We start from the raw sequence: 16,346 nt of genomic DNA, 5'->3' as shown, positions 1-16,346 counted from the left end.
ACACTTCTCTTCTTCTGTCTTGTGTTTTTATTTTTCAGTTTCACTGTGCTTTCCTGTTTTCTTACCCCACTGGTTCACGCGTGTAGCGGCTATCTATCGTTCTAGGTGGGATTTGAACCCACTTCGGGTAAAGTATCGGCTAATTTGGAGCCTGGTTGCGGCGGCTTTAAGCCTCATCTTAAAACTGTTTCCAACTTTAAGTTGAAAAATATTTGTTTATGTAAAGCCGATTTAAAGTCAGAAATAAGTTAGGAGTTGACTTAAAGTCAGAAGTTAATTTGAGGTATTTTTTCCAGTGACTTAATTTTTTCGAACTTTGTTTTTGATAAAAATTACCCATAAATCATAAGTTACTCGCAAAACACTTTTATTTTTATTATTATGTTTTTAATAACCCATAAACCGTTAATAAGTCAGCTTATCAGATAAGTCACGTTACGTCATAAGTCACGTTAAGTCATAAGTCATAAATTTTGCCAAACGGCCTCGTAATCGAGTCTAATCGGATACATGCTTCAGAGGATAAATGAGTCAAACCGAACTACTTTTACTAGTAAAGGTTAAATATTTGAATTTGACTTGATAATAATTGAGTCGAGCTCGAGTTATTTTAATAGTTTATTGAGCTGAATTTGAGTTTCAAATTACTCGGCTCATAGGGTTCGCAAGCTTTATCGAGTCTTTATTATTTTTAATTTTTTATTATAAATATACTTTTATAAAGTATTTAATATTTTATTTATATTAAATAAAATAAAGATTTTATTAACGAATCAAAACTTTACATAAAATAAAATTAAATTCCAGGTGGGCATCTCCCACCCTCCATTTATGATCAGCTATTTAACACTTGTATCTCGCTAAATAATGAGCTACTCTATTCGTAGATCGTTTAACGAACCTTAACATAATGTTTTGATTTTAAAGATCTTTGCATTTTTAAATCACTCTCCCCAGGCAAGAATGGCCAAAACAAGAGCTACGAATTAACTAAACAATTTGCAAGCAATCCGTTTCTATTATTACGTCTAGGGGTGTTCACCGGACCGCCCACACCGCACCACAAAACGTGGTTTTTAATTTTCGTGGTGCAGTCGCGGGTTGAATTTTTTACAAACCGCGCGGTGCGGTGCGGATTGTGGTTTTATATTTAGGTATCACGGTTCAAACCACACCGCACCGCATATAATATATATATATATATATATATATATATATATATATATATATATATATATTATATAATTGTATACATATATTAGTCTTATATTAATATATTACATCTTTGTTTATTAAAAGATTATACTGACTTCATGATTTATTTTGGCGCAAGAGAGTATTTAAGATCCAATCCATATAGGCACTAACTATATTCCATATTCCAATTGTCCTTAGTGTAACCTAATATTAGCTCTAATTTCTATTTCAATCTATTCATTTGAAATGTTATACTTCTTTTTAATATAGCATTGTAATGGCTCATGTCCAGTATGCCAACCATGAAGTTTAATTTGAGTTTGTATTTGTAATGTGATTTTTAATTTTGATTTTTTTATAATTTCAAAAGTGAAATCGTTAGACCGCACAAACCGCACCGCACCGCATTTATGTGGTGTTGTTTACGTGGTTTTTAATTTATGCGGTGCGATTTGAATATTTAACCAAACCACATATGCGGGTTGGTCTGCGGTTTTAGAAAAAACTCGCACCGCACCGCCCGCACCGCGAACACCCCTAATTACGTCGGTAAGATTACCATTCTTCACCCAGCTTCGAGCTTCCCGAATTCCAACTACTTTTGCGAATTCTAGAGGCGCTTTACCTTGACAACATTTGGAGGTGGCTTTGATGAGGTTGCTGGAACGACCTCTAATAACCAAAGCATGATTATAATTGTGTGGGTCTTCAAAGAGAGCTGCATCGGCGTTAACCTTAACTTTGTTTATCTCTGGTGGGTGCCACTGTTCCAGACCATCTTCTTGAAGCGTGTTTGAAGCATGTAGTCCAGAAAATTGTCAAAACTTTTATCTTGATTAGATCGTCATTGGTGAAGGAAACGTCGAGTTTGCTACCTTTAAAGGTTTCATACTACGTTGATTCCATACCAAATCGTCCGATTTTCCAAAACATCCAGCAAACCATTACCTGATTCTGAATGTCAGATTGATTTCCTTGAACAAATATCATCTACTGTTAATTCTTGAATATTGATGAATTCACCTGCGATATTTTGAATGCCAGATGCTGTGTTGCTTGATCTTGTAAGTGGAAAGAGAACCGGCGAGTATCGAATTGATTCTGGCTCTATATTGCAAACAGGACCCACCACATTAACTTATATACGTCTTACTCGAAGAAGATCTTTCGTTGGAAGACAGTTTGATGCCGCATGCTGGAGGAAATTTTTGACTCAGACCTGAGTTGGCTTCATCTTAGTTAGAGTTTTTAGCTTCTCAAATAGAGATATAGGCGCTTTTGGCAGAATAATGATCTATTTTTTCTCGACGTCAGTACTAGTTATCAAATCAGAAACATAATAAATAGTCAAGCAAAATCTTGAAATAGGGAATCAATTTGATGACATAAACATAATATTAGTAAAAGTTTTAGGGCTTAAATATAGAAAGAGCATATAAAAGACAACAATCTAAAAGATGCATGATGAAAGGAACAAGACAATTTTTTTCATAGCCCTTAAAATCAATTTTCAAAATAAATAATCAAAATAAATATAAGATATTACAAGATCTTTTTATAAAGACATTAAAAATAAAAAATAAGAGATAATATCGTAATAATATAAAATAATACAATTTTTGGCTGACATTGTTATTAAATGATTGATAAAAATAAATATTTAGAATTTAGATGAAAAATGAATACACAAAAATATATGATATTACATATTGCATATATTTGTTTATAAACATATATCAAGCTTGTAACTTTATATATAAATTTATGAATTTATAAACACAAATCCTACACTAATTTTATTTATTTTATTTTGTATTCGCATATTTTTATATCTGGAAAATTGTGGGTATTAATATTTTTCATATTATATACCGTCTATATCTCAACTATTTCTTTACAGATTTCTTTTTGAATGTCCAATCTAATTGTTTACATTTCAAAACTTACAAAAATAATCAATATTTTTCCATTTTTCCTCTCTTTTCACACTACTTTTACTCCACTATATTTTTTTACATTAAAATTAACGAGCCTTATCACTTCACTCATTTTTCTTTTTCTTCTCCACTATTTTAACATATTTATTAATCTCAAGGTCCAAACCAGATGTAATGAAATGACCGGGATGGAGAGAGCAAATACTCCGTATGTCTCTTTTTAACAGTGTTATAAAAAGCGCATTAAGCGGCCACCTAAGCGGAATCGGCCCTAAAGCGCTTCGATTTTGTACTACGCGGGAAATTAAGCGTTTTTGAAAATTAAGCGGACAATTAATCGGATTAAGCGGTTTTTAAGCGGTAATTAAGCGGTCAAAATGATGTTAACTTGCTAAATTTTTTTAAAAAAATAATTTTGAAATATTAATTTTTTAATAATATAACTATAATTATATTATAAAATTAAAAAAATATTATCAAAAATATTAAAAATGCATATTTTTAACACAACATAATATTATTTTTAAATATATTAATATTATAATTAAATATTTAATAATATTTAATTGATCCGCTTATTGACCCGCTTAAAATTCCGCTTAACCGTCCGCTTAACCGCTTAATGGCTAGAAGTTTCACCTGCCGCTTAGACTGATTTGCGCTTTGAATTTTTAACACAAGTATGTATATTGAGATGTACAAAAATAACATCAAACCCTCATTCTCAAAAAAACATCAAACCCTCAATAAAAAAATGGTAAATTATACAGTGTTGGACGAGAGGAGGATAAAAAGAAGAGGGCAGAGGGGTTTTGGTCCAAAAACGAGGCCAAGAAAATACATAAGCAGTGACTTCCTTATCTATCTAGTTGAGTTGAAAACTGCCCAGTAGTTGATGCAGCTCTTTCACTGAAATGGCACAAACTTTTGTTTCTTGCCCATCGTACTTGGTCGGAAGTGGGACAAGAATGTCCAGTGTTGTCAAATTGCGGCCGTGTGTTTGCACCACTCTTCACTCGTCTCTTTCTTTTTCACCCCTCTCCATTTCTCGATACCGGGGTGCTGCTCCCCGACGTGCTACTTTCCCAAGTAATCTACATTTCTCACTTTCTTCCTAGTATTATTACATTTCACATTTTTTTTTTTATGTAATTTAATTTTAACACTGCTTTCTTGGATTTTTTGTTTCTTTTTCTGCCAGAAATATATGCTTTTTCTAGCAATGATATTAAGGTTGGCAGCAATGTTGAAGTTGATGGTGCTCCTTGGAGAGTAATAGGTACTGCCCCTTTAGTTTTTTGGTATGGTATCATTTTGTTCTTCTTTTTAATCTGCCCCTTTTACTTATGGAAATTAAGTGCAATTTTTAGCTTTCAATTATGAATTTCAACGTTACAGTTAGGTGAAAAATGAAATAATGTGGGATGGATTATTTGGGGGTTATGGCCTTTTGTGTCAACGAGTTAAAGGTGCATAGGGGATGTTAGTTCCTGAAGGATGTTTCCGGATTTCGGGTTGTTTCCATGAACCTGTCAATTGTGTGTCGTTTTAAAACTAATATTAATCTAATTAAAATAAATATATAATTTTTGAGGATATAATCCCAATCGACAATTCACTTAAAGATGGAACCAAGGGACACAAAAGACATTTACTGTATCTCTTCATGAAGCTGCTACTACTAAGTTTTGGTGGGATTGGTTTAGCATCGAAAAAAGGGGTCCTTGGCTCAAGAAACCTCATTTTGTATAAGACATTTTCTGTATGTCTGCTGCTTTAGTGTACATATATTTTACTCTGGAGATATGTTTTACTCCTACATTTTCTTTATCTAGCATTGTATATAAATATCTCGTGTTCTAGTATGTTGGTCTTTCAGTGTATTTCTGCCATTTGCTTGTGGTTGTTGACTCGTGAGTGAAAAGGAGAGTCTGATATGCCTTTCATAAGTATCTTCTTCTCTGTATGCAATAATATATCTTGTGGCCTTTTGTAGAATTCCTGCATGTAAAACCTGGTAAAGGGGCTGCATATGTAAGGACCACTATGCGCAATTATGTGACTGGAAACACGGTTGAAAAAACCTTCCGAGCTGGAAGTAAGGTATTTCTTGTTTTGAAAAACAAATTGCATTTGTGGTTCAGTAAGTAGGATTGCTTATAGATAGGCTCTCCCTCACTGTACTCTGAGTGCCCTGTTTTTTAATATAAAAAAATTTTAAAGATTGTATCTGAAGCAGCTAATCTGTAAATTCCTTTTATTACACTTCGATACCAGCTTTTACACTCCTCTACATCACTCATATTATTATCAACATGTTAACTTTTTTGATTTTACTGAAAATCTTGCCTAATTATTTTGTCATCACCCATCGTCATTAGTTTATCAATTCCATCGTTTATTAAAAAGGTAAAACGTGTATTCAAGACACCAAACATATGATTTTGATGTCACTCATTTGATTGTGTTGCTTAATCCTACATCTTTTCTTGTGTTTTAATGTTTATGGGTAACTTCCTTCTGATGGACTACAAAAGGACATTTTTCCTTGTTCAAGTTTGTCATCTGGTAGTAGTTATATTTATTTAGTTAAAATCCCCTATGATATAATCCAACTCCCCAGTAATATAACCTAAATTTCTAAACAATTTTAAAATGATGCTCTGATCAAGAAGATATACACATACAGAGTAATGAATCTTTCTTACACTGTGAGGAGAATAAACACTTATGTCGTAAAAGTGCGCCATCACCAGTAAATAGTTACTGTTTTACATGTTCTTCCAAATGCTTTCATAAACTGGATATGGCAAATACTTAAAGCTCTTAGCGTATATTAGGGTGGATTCTTATAAAAAAGCAAATCTGTTATTTCTGTCCGTATGTGCCAGATAGAAGAGGCTGATATATTTAAGGAGACAAAGCAGTTCACATACAAGGATGGGCCACAATTTGTTTTCATGGACCTGGTAATGCTGATCTTTATTTGTATGCAGTGTGCTATGTTTTTATGTGTGATTCACTGTCTCTAAAAGCCTTACCAAGAAAAGGTGAAAGAAAAATTATTTATATTTAAGCTACTGCAACTCCTTCCTTACTGGAGTATGAAATTATATAATTAATACTCTTTCTTATATACATATGCAATCTTCAATTGTTTTACTTTAGCAATTTATATGTAGAAGCAGAAAATGTGACTCCTTGCAAATTGGTATTATTGCTGCATTATCTTTAATGTCTACATAGGGAGGATTTTTCTGTCGGGCATATAAGCAGTCATATCCTGACATGCATTCATTTGTTGGTGAAGTTGAAGTGGTCCTCCAATGTATAAGGTGGTTTTTAACTTGTTCCAGATGTTCACTGAAGTCATTTAGCAGTGCTTTATTACTTAAATCTTTTTGAGTTGTCACTGATTTTTGATAAAGCGCCAGTTAAATAAATCATTAAAAAGTCAATTTATTTCGTATCATAAACATTATATTTATATTTTTTTCCTGTATATAGTGGTATAAGAATTAGATAGGGACCTCTGCATGTTTTGATTTTGTCTATATGTCATAAAACGGGTATGTTTACACTATTTAAACATGTACAATTGATTTTACCCTCCATTAATAACAAGTAGCTAAATTTTGGCGGCTCGTATACGGAGCATTATGCTTTTTCAGTGCTGTTGAATACCACTTCCATGGTTGTACCCTCATCCTCAAGGGAATTCTCTTTCCAAGCACAAATCAGTAGTTCCATGTTTTTGTCATTATTCTTTATACTGGAGTTTTTATTTGTAGAGTACATATGAAGAATATCGACTTAATGCTTCAGACGTTGGAGATAAGGAAAAGTGGCTAAAAGAAGGCATGGACTGCAATCTGTTATTCTGGAAGGATAAAGTAATTTTACTTTATATGGCCATACTACCTTTCTGTTTATTCTCAATTAGAATTTTTAAGAAAACTAAGTGTTGACATTGCTGCAGATTATTGATTTTGACCTTCCAATTAATGTTAAATTAAAGGTTGTTGAAGCTGATCCTGGTCTTAAAGGTGACACGGCACAAGGTAGTGTATTTGTCTTTTACCAAAACCTTTAAGACTGCATGGTTATCAAAAGTGTGCTTAAGCTCAAAGCGCAGCGAAGCGCGACTATTGGGCTTTGCTTTTCTGAAGCACGAAGCAAATAAAGCTCAATCCTTCTAGTCACTCTTTACACATAAAGCCTTCCTCTGAATTTTCTTCCAATAATAAGCTAGCTCAGTATATAAGTATATATATCACTATCTCAGTCTTCCAATTGCGGGAAAAAATGATTGGAAATTTACATATTTTATCTATTTAAGTTTTTTCCTATCAATCAACAGTTTATTCATAGAGTAATATATAAATTATAGATTTTTATTGCAAGTAGTTGGTAACCACGAGACTTCAAGATCCATACATGTGCTGTGCAGTTCAATACACTAGTTGAGATTTTTATTTTCAAGAACATATCTTTTCTTTATTCCATTTGTATATCTAATTTATGTACCTTATTTGTCTCTTTCACTATCAAGGATATTATTCTTAAATACCTTCTTTTTTCTAATTTAATTATAGAAATAACAAAAGATCCTATTTATAAGAATTTCATCATTTTAATCTTAAAAAGGCCCAGAAACCAATCCCTGCTTAAAAGCTAAAACCATAAAAACTTCGCACTTAAAGTGAGAAATATATATAGGAGATTGTGTTGTTATAGGAAGAGATTTTAGAGAAAGGGTTTACCTTTTATGTCCAAACATTTACATACGTATAGGTTTGATCTGGAGTCTGCTCGCTTTTTTCTTATAGGGTTTATATGTAGAGAATGACATATTTTAGGGGTAAAAATGTTATCAATTCAGTACTATGCATTACAGAGAAAAAATAAATTTTTGTAGTTGAACTGGTTCTGGGTATTACTTTCGTTATAAAAGAGGTCATCAACTCAGAACTCAGCATTAGCAAATATACATATTTACTTGTTCACTCATCCCAGGATTTTTGCCAACTTTTTCATCTTACTTTTTCTTAAGTTTAAATTGTGCCCCCGGGTTTTGGATACCGGTTCCGCCACTGGAATGGGTCGAGTTCTATGGTCGTATACAATTTAGATTCAAAAACTGCATATCCTTGCAAAATGCCACTTATTTTATGAACTCTTTGGGCCACATGCGCACACACAGTCACTACCGTGTAGTAGTACAAAAGCAATACAAGAATTGGAGTGTCAAAGTAGTAAGCAAATTTTGCAGACCATTTACCATTTCCCGAATCTTCTGATTTCTAATACAGCTGTATTTATGTTGTTTCAACTTAAATTTCTTGAACTGTGGCAGGTGGATCGAAACCAGCAACTCTTGAAACAGGTGCTATTGTCAATGTCCCGTTGTTTGTAGAAAAAGGTCAAGAAATCGTGGTGGATACTAGAACCGGCCAGTATATGAGCCGTGTCTGAAACATTTGAAAAAAATATATTTTGTTATGCTTTGAAGATTTGCCACTTATTCCATCCAATAAATAGATTCTCCACAACCGGCTACAGATATATAATCCGGTTATCCTTCATTTTGTAAACCGGAAAAGAACTCTGCACAGTGATTAACTATAGAGATATAATTATGTAATGTCTGAAGTAGATTTTATGTAGGGGGGAAGACTAGTTTAAATTTCATATGATTTTGTTGCCATCTTGATTGCACCAGCTTCTAGTTTAAAAGTACAAAATACCAAGTTTTAGTGTTCTTTCCATCCGATAGTGTGAACATATGAGCAATTTCTTGACGAATGGTTTCCCCGTATGAAAATGCTAAAGTGTGATTGTGGCTGTATGATGTTGTGGATAGAGAGAAATAGAGTGTGTTTCGGTGACTCTATTTATAATTATCCCAATAATGTTATAGAAGTTAAGTTTTTTTTCCTGAAGTGAATAATAATATAGCTTCCAAATTTACCAGAATGGCCAGTATTGACTTGGAACAGGGTGAGGTGATGATTGGGATGGTGATAATAAGGGGGTGAGGTTTCCCAGGGGAAACCATGTTGGAAGCATCTCTAGTAATAGCTCTGCTGTACTTCCAGGTGGGCAGGCTCGAAGAATTGGAAGATTAATATTGTAACATTTTTTGTTCTTTGTAATTTTTCGAAGTTGTTTTAGCTGAAGCAGTAATATGACTTGTTGAAATATCCTAATAGTTCCATATGTAGCTGCCCTTTCCTTCCTTCTGGATATGAACTATAGGAACTGGCGAACTGCAAGGCTAGCTGTATGGAACATTAGGGCAAGCAACAACATTTCGTGTTGCCCTTTCCTTTTTCGTTGGTAGGAACTGCAAGGCTAAGGCTAAAATCTAAATATATGGAGTACTATGAAACACTGTGGCAAGTCGGAAAGTTTGGTTATGATATAAAAAATGGACAAAATTTCTTGGATACCACAATTATAGCAAAATTATATACATATTTAAGTTATCTCACAAAATATTATATCTTCTGTTTTATTTTTGATTTTTAATTAAATTAAAATTTGAAATTTGAAATTTAAAAAATAATAATTTGTAATTGACCATTAAATCGTTTTGACCAATGTTTTCAAAAGTTAATTTTTGACTCAAATAATGATCAATCAAGACGGAACATGTGAGAACAGTGATTAATCCCCAAATTTGGCTGATTTTAAAATGAAGGGGCGGTTTGAGTTGACTTAAAAAAAGTGACTTCTTAGTTAAACTAAAGATTTGGAGGGATTATTATGGAATGTCGTAGACACATTTCTCAGTTAAACAACGTAGAGTTGTACTTTATTAAACGGTCTGCCAATATGGCTGCCCATAAGCTTGCTAGGGCTTCTCATATTTATTCTGATCGTAGTTTCGATAGGTGGTCTGTGCCTACCGAGGTGAATCTGTGTATTTCTGCTGATTTGAGTTCTGAATGAAATTTCTTCTCTTTTCGTCAAAAAAAAAAAAGAAGTGGAGTAGAATTGAGAAGTAAATAAGTTAATAAAGTGTTTGGAAAAACAGTGGAAGCTTTGAGAGAGAAGTTAGCACTCTCAGTTTCGAAACTGCTTCTACTTATTTACACAAACAAGTCAAAAGAAGTAAAAGCCAGAAGAAGCTCCTGCGAAACAAACATACCCTATGGTTTATGACTTAACATGAGCATTCCCAATGAGCTTGGATATAATTTTTGACTAAATTTGAACTTTAAAGCATTATGTAAATTTACAAAACCTATAAGATATTGGTTGACTAATTTAAAAATAGTAAGTTATAAATATTTTTGATTGTTATAAATAGAATATGTCAGTTGTACATGATAATAAATGATGTGTAATCTTCTCACACATTTCTTGTAGGCATGTGAAAGCAATTTCAATCATGAAAAATCCTTAGCATACCAAAAAAAAAAAAAAATCTTATGAAAGTATCACACTCCAACCATACTCTCTTTTGTCTATAATTTTAGTCAAACTCGAATGGATGAGACCATATTTATTGAACCACCGAAACTCGAATGGATGAGACTATATTTATTGAACCACCGAAACTATACCAAATAAAACAATACATTTTATTTATAACAACTTTAAATAATAATAATAATAATCTATATTTAAAATATAGCCAACCAGTATAACCAATATCATCGAAACAAAACGTGTCATAAGGTTGAACAAATTTTAGTGAATATCTTACGGGTTCAATTTTGATCGTATTTAGCCAACCATTATAGCCAATGTCATTAGAGATACTCTAAATGTTCGACAAATACAGTCATCCACAAGAGGTTAACTATAGTTATACAATATATATTTACAAGAAATTATCTATATTTTTTTATTTGTGGTATGCCTACTCGCTTTTAAACTAAATGTTTTTCATGATTAGAGTTGCTCTTGATGTAATAAGTTGGAAATTCAAATATCACTTTGTGTAATTTTAACTTATAAATAACTTTTGAGTTATTAAAAATATAATAATAAAATAGAAGTGATTTATGGATAATTTATAATTTATATTTAAGTTTTATTAAAAAAATTCGAAAAAATTAAGTCATCGTAAAAAGTATCTCAAACTAATTTTTGATTTTAGATAACTTTCTGTTTATTTGTGACTTTAAATCAATTTTGACTTATTTATACATAAAGACCATTTTCAATTTATAGTTAGAAATAGTTATAAACCCTTGATTTTGATTATCAATTTATAAAATAAAATATACTGTCTCTGTCTCATCCAATATATAAAGTAGAGTGAAAAGGTAAGAAAAATGAGGATATGAGCTAGTTAATTTTTATATTATAAATTGGATAACACCTCTTAAAAATAACATGTAAAGAAATGATGGGATGATGTATGTAATTCTATTTTCATTTTTTCCCGAAATGGAGGCGTACAGTTGGGATGAAGGGAGTATATAATTTTATTTTCAAATTATTCCGGATGGAACCAATATAGGTTCTCAGTGATTTTAGTTAGCGGGTCAAATATCTAGGTTGTGTTCACTTAGATTTAATGAAATTGAGGAGAATGAAATGAATTTTATACTCTAAAATGGTGTTGATCACTTTAAAAAAAATAAAAAAAATGATGTTGATCAAAAAAAATATATATAATTTTCACTTCTTCAACTATTTCATTGATACTATTTCAACTATAATTCTAATCCACATGTTTCCATTTCATGTTTTCTTACCATCTTTATCACAAAAAATTTGAAGACATTCATATTTTATTATTATTATCATAATATTTTTTCATAAAATTTTTATATAATTTTTCATTCCTTAGGTTCCTTTCCATCCGAGACAGCATTAGATTGTACGGATGGATCCAAGACTGAAACACAAGAAAGAATATAGAGGCCCGAATCCGGTGGTGTTACACGTGGGAGGGGAAGAAGTAGAGTAGAGGTGAGAAAAGCAAGAAGAGGGGAGACGAATAAAAAGCAAAGTAGCTCATTCTAGTCTTGTACACTAAAACAACTCTCAACTCTTTAATCGACTTGCTGTTTGTCTTGTGAAGAAAACTCAAACAAACAAGACTTGTACTGTGTATCTATCTACACACACACACACACTATACACTATACTTACATCGTCATCTGCATTGGTAACATCGCCAGGAAAGATGAGTTGCTATTCGGCCTTGACAATTGCAAACCCTACCAGGCTGCTGCTGCTTACATCTTCTCCCTCTGCTGCTCTTCGATTTCATTCCTCGCCGCCAACTCACCATCCTTCTTGCTTGCCACAACGGCGTCGTATTGGTATTGCCCTCACTTGTTCTCCACTGCTCCTGCATCATCATCCCAATCGCTTTGCTTTCTCCTTGGCCGCTTCCAAACAGGATTCGGTCCGTTACTCAATCCCCTTCTTTTTATAACTATTTACTCTCTTTGTATTGTATGCTTATATCGAATAATGTTGTGTACTCTTACATCACTTGCATATATTTACTCCCCGATTCTGCTAATTTTCTTAATTCATTTCAATGCCCTACCTCCCTTGCCCTAAATAACAGTCAATATTAGGCAAATTTTCAAATGATATCCCACATTGTGACAGTCACAACAGGGTGGTTTGAGATAACACATTTTTTACGTACATAATTAAGAGCATCTCCAATAGCCTCTTAGTTAGCTCTTAAATATAATATAAAATATTGGACTCTTAGTAAGTTAATACAAATTTAAGAGTCTCAACTCCAACAATATTCTTTATACTTGCTCTTAAGTTTATATTTTATTCTTGTTTGGACTTATATATGACAACAATTCAAATGCAATTGGAGGGAATGAATATTTTATTGTAAAAAATAAGTTAAGAGCTATGTAGTGGTTCTTAACTTTGAGGAGAGAGGAGAGAGAAACAAGAGGCTCTTGGTGATTTCAAGAGCTAGTAAGAGTCTCTTGGAGCAACAAATTCTATCTCCCTCCTCAAATTTTAATTTAAGAGCTCATTTAGGAGTCTCATGGAGATGCTCTAAGATTATAAATAGAGAAATGTATGTATGTCAGCGATACACATATGTAATTGTGTATAATCAGATTTAAGCAGTTTGAAGATGGTTGAATCAATGCCGTGTGATTGACTTAATGCACCTTTAGGACTGTGTATCCTGTAAACTCTTTAAAATTTGTGGTGAAAAGGGGCAACACTTCCTTGTCCATATAGTAACGTATCAGACAACATTACTATATTTTATTTCTACCTTTTGAAGTTATTTTGTTTTATTATATCAGAAGCCTTTAGAAACTCAAGGCCCGGAGGAAGACCATAATACCCCAATAGAGGGTGATGACTCTGAGGAATATTGGAATCAGATGTTAGCTTCTTTTAAGGAACAAGCCTTAAAGATGCAGAGTGTGTCACAAGAAGCATATGAGGAATATTCAAAGAGAGCAAATGTTATCTTAAAGGAAACTTCTAAGCAATTAAAGATTCAAGCAGAAAAAGCAAAAAAAGATCTCACTGTGATTGCTGAGGAAGTCAGTAAAGAGGGCAAACAATATCTGTCCAAAGCTGCAGATGAATCCCCTGAACCAGTAAAAGATATTGTTCAAACTTTTGCCGCTTCGAGTGATGAATTGAATGAAGTTTCTCAAGTTTGTGATTTTTATATTGGGATACCATATGGTATGTATGACTTGACTCATCATTAATTATGATGCATCTGAGTTCATCTATTGCTTACTGCTTCCCTATGATCCTTTTCTCTTAGTTTCATGCAACTTGAAGCAAGTGTTGGTATAATGTGTATTATACCCTGCTACTGGTCATGTCTTGCAGGCGCTCTCCTTTCATTTGGTGGCTTTCTCTCATTCATGATAACTGGAAGTATTTCTGCCATCAGGTTTGGAGTTATACTTGGTGGCGCTCTCTTAGCCTTGAGTATATCAAGTCTTAGATCATGGAAAAGAGGAGAATCGTCTTTAATGGCCTTAAGGGGGCAGACAGGTTATACTTTGAGGACTAATCATATTTCTAATTAAACTTTTACATTATTTTGAGGATAAGCTGAGATTTTGTATAAAACTTTTTACAGTTGAACCTCTTTAAAGTAATAGCGTTGGGACCACCAAAAACTATTACTTTATCGAGAGTAAAAATACACCATCTACATTATGTCGGGGCCAGAAAAAAATATTACTTTAGTGAGGATATTACTTTATCGATTATTACTTAATCGAGGTTCAACTGGACCTACCTTTCCTGAAAAATGCAGCAACTTTCATATCAGTTTGTTCTAAATTATCCTCTAGTCTGCTAAACCAGATCACTTTTTGTTGAAATCATTTTTAGATTATGCGTTATGTGTGTATGCCTTGTTGTTTATGGAAACTCCTAATAATGATAATAAACAAAAACAAAACTGGTTGTTTTTATACACATTTAAGTTGACTTGCTTCTGGCACCGCAGAAGTTTATGCATATAAGATGTCTAAATGTGTTACAAAGCATTCGTTTTCAAAAGTTTTAGTTTTCTGTTGAATAGAAGCTCTTGTATTTACTTTGTAAATTCCCTGTTATTTTGTCAGCAATTGCAAGCATATTGTTCCTGAGGGACATTCGCGGTTTGTTTGTGGTAAGACTGTCCTTTGAGTATTTTTATCATTAACTCTTTGACTTGAAAATTTGAATTTTGTGTCTCCTTACATTTTTTGACTTTTCAATTGCAGAGATCATCTTTTGCTGGTCTTCTAACAGCCCTGGTTAGGTAAAAATTTTGTTTCTTAGGCAGGCTTCAGAGATCTATTGACTCTACCGATATTGCATTTGCACCTCTAAGCCAACAATATAATTTTTAACTTGTCATATAGAGTTCTAGATGGATATTATTATTGATTTTAATATGATGTTCATCTCTGACATGAACTGCTGCTTACTGTACTTGAATTGCTATATTTGTTGGATTATATAATTAAATCTTGTCAGTTACCTTTCCTTTTTACTTCAGTTGGCATCATATTGAATCTGTTGCTGAATCTAGATTTTTTTTTAGGGGTATTGCAGAATTTAAATAATCGTAGCCCTTCCTTGCAATACATTTATGGTTGTCTTATGATCGTTTATAAATGGTTTACCTTGTGCAGTGGTGCTATAGTAGGCTTTTATATCTATAGGATCATGTTGGGGCGTGATGGTAAAGGATCAAATCTGGAACCTGGAAATGAAAGTTAAATGGCAGTGTAAGGTATGACGTCACTACATATTTACTTGGTTCTTTATACCACCTTGCATACTTTATACACAATTAGGTTTGCAGCAAAATGAATCTTAACACCAAATACCTTAAGCATGGTGTGTAGATATACCCAGTCCCAACTTCCAAGGATTCATTTTATAGTATTTATTTGAGCAGACTAAGTAGATGCGTGCTGTATACGAAACAGTTAATTTATAATTGTAGTATGCTGTATCATAACAATTTGAACTCGTGGTTACATTTTATATTCGTACTTTTATATTTTGTTTATCTTTAGGTAAATGTGCTAATCCTTTGTCACGATCTAGGTGAAGAGATTATTTGTGAAATAGCTTTGAGAAAAATTTGGGAGTTCAAACCAGTAACAAAGATACAGGTATTGCTGATATAGAATAGAATCGTAATTATGGAATTTTTAGAATAGTCTTGTCCACTATTTGTTCAAACAATTGAATAATAATGAAGTTTCAAAGAATAATATTTAATTATTGTGTAGATTGTCTGATGATTATGGCATGAGAAATCCTTTTTTTTTATGAGTTTTGTTTTGAAATAGTTGTCCAGAGCGAATTTCTGCATGTGTTGGGTTTTACTGTATTGTTATCTCATACAGATTCCTTATATGTGTTGCCTTCCTTGTGTGCACCGTCAATCCAGCATGATAATACACAATGGAAAATGTTTGAGCACCTAAAACATTTCTCAAAATTTTGTTCTAATGATCTAGTTATTAATTTTGCTCACATAAATATAACAGGTCTCTCCAGATAAATACCACAAACTAAAACCAGTAATGTTTCATTTTGGGTTGTCTAAAGATTGCTCATAATACACTATTCATTCGATGAGTGGTTATAATACACCATTTAGTCATTTACTTCAAGGGGGATCTCGGGACACAAAACAGCCTCAATTCGGCTCCAAAATGAACCTGAGCCGAACTTTTTATGTTAAATTTAAAATATTGTTATAGTTTAAATATTTTA

General features: G+C 32.7%; 2 protein-coding genes across 3 annotated transcripts; both read left to right on the top strand.

Moving 5' to 3' along the window:
- The first annotated feature begins 3,911 nt into the window (after positions 1 to 3,911).
- Positions 3,912 to 8,841, top strand: LOC108193502 (uncharacterized). 2 transcript variants are annotated; one of them, XM_064081866.1, is made up of 7 exons: positions 3,912 to 4,223; positions 4,336 to 4,413; positions 5,131 to 5,237; positions 6,026 to 6,103; positions 6,926 to 7,027; positions 7,153 to 7,195; positions 8,491 to 8,841. In XM_064081866.1, exons 1-7 carry the CDS (start codon positions 4,049 to 4,051, stop codon positions 8,607 to 8,609), a joined length of 702 nt encoding a protein of 233 aa, XP_063937936.1. In that variant the 5' UTR covers positions 3,912 to 4,048; the 3' UTR covers positions 8,610 to 8,841. The 2 variants fall into 2 exon arrangements, with proteins under 2 accessions (XP_063937936.1, XP_017215675.1); XM_017360186.2 differs by having other exon boundaries at positions 3,916 to 4,223; positions 7,114 to 7,195.
- Positions 8,842 to 11,953: 3,112 nt separating this feature from the next.
- On the top strand, positions 11,954 to 15,896 carry LOC108193662 (protein FATTY ACID EXPORT 3, chloroplastic). The gene is made up of 7 exons (XM_017360413.2): positions 11,954 to 12,507; positions 13,397 to 13,790; positions 13,944 to 14,111; positions 14,693 to 14,739; positions 14,834 to 14,871; positions 15,248 to 15,348; positions 15,669 to 15,896. The coding sequence occupies exons 1-6, from the start codon at positions 12,283 to 12,285 to the stop codon at positions 15,333 to 15,335; spliced, it is 960 nt and encodes a 319-aa protein (XP_017215902.1). The 5' UTR covers positions 11,954 to 12,282; the 3' UTR covers positions 15,336 to 15,348; positions 15,669 to 15,896.
- The last annotated feature ends 450 nt before the right edge of the window (positions 15,897 to 16,346 follow it).

Source organism: Daucus carota, chromosome 7, assembly GCF_001625215.2.
Source record: "Daucus carota subsp. sativus chromosome 7, DH1 v3.0, whole genome shotgun sequence".
NCBI lineage: Eukaryota > Viridiplantae > Streptophyta > Magnoliopsida > Apiales > Apiaceae > Daucus > Daucus carota.
Note: the sequence above shows the minus strand (reverse complement) of the source record. Positions and strands in the feature narration are given on the sequence as shown.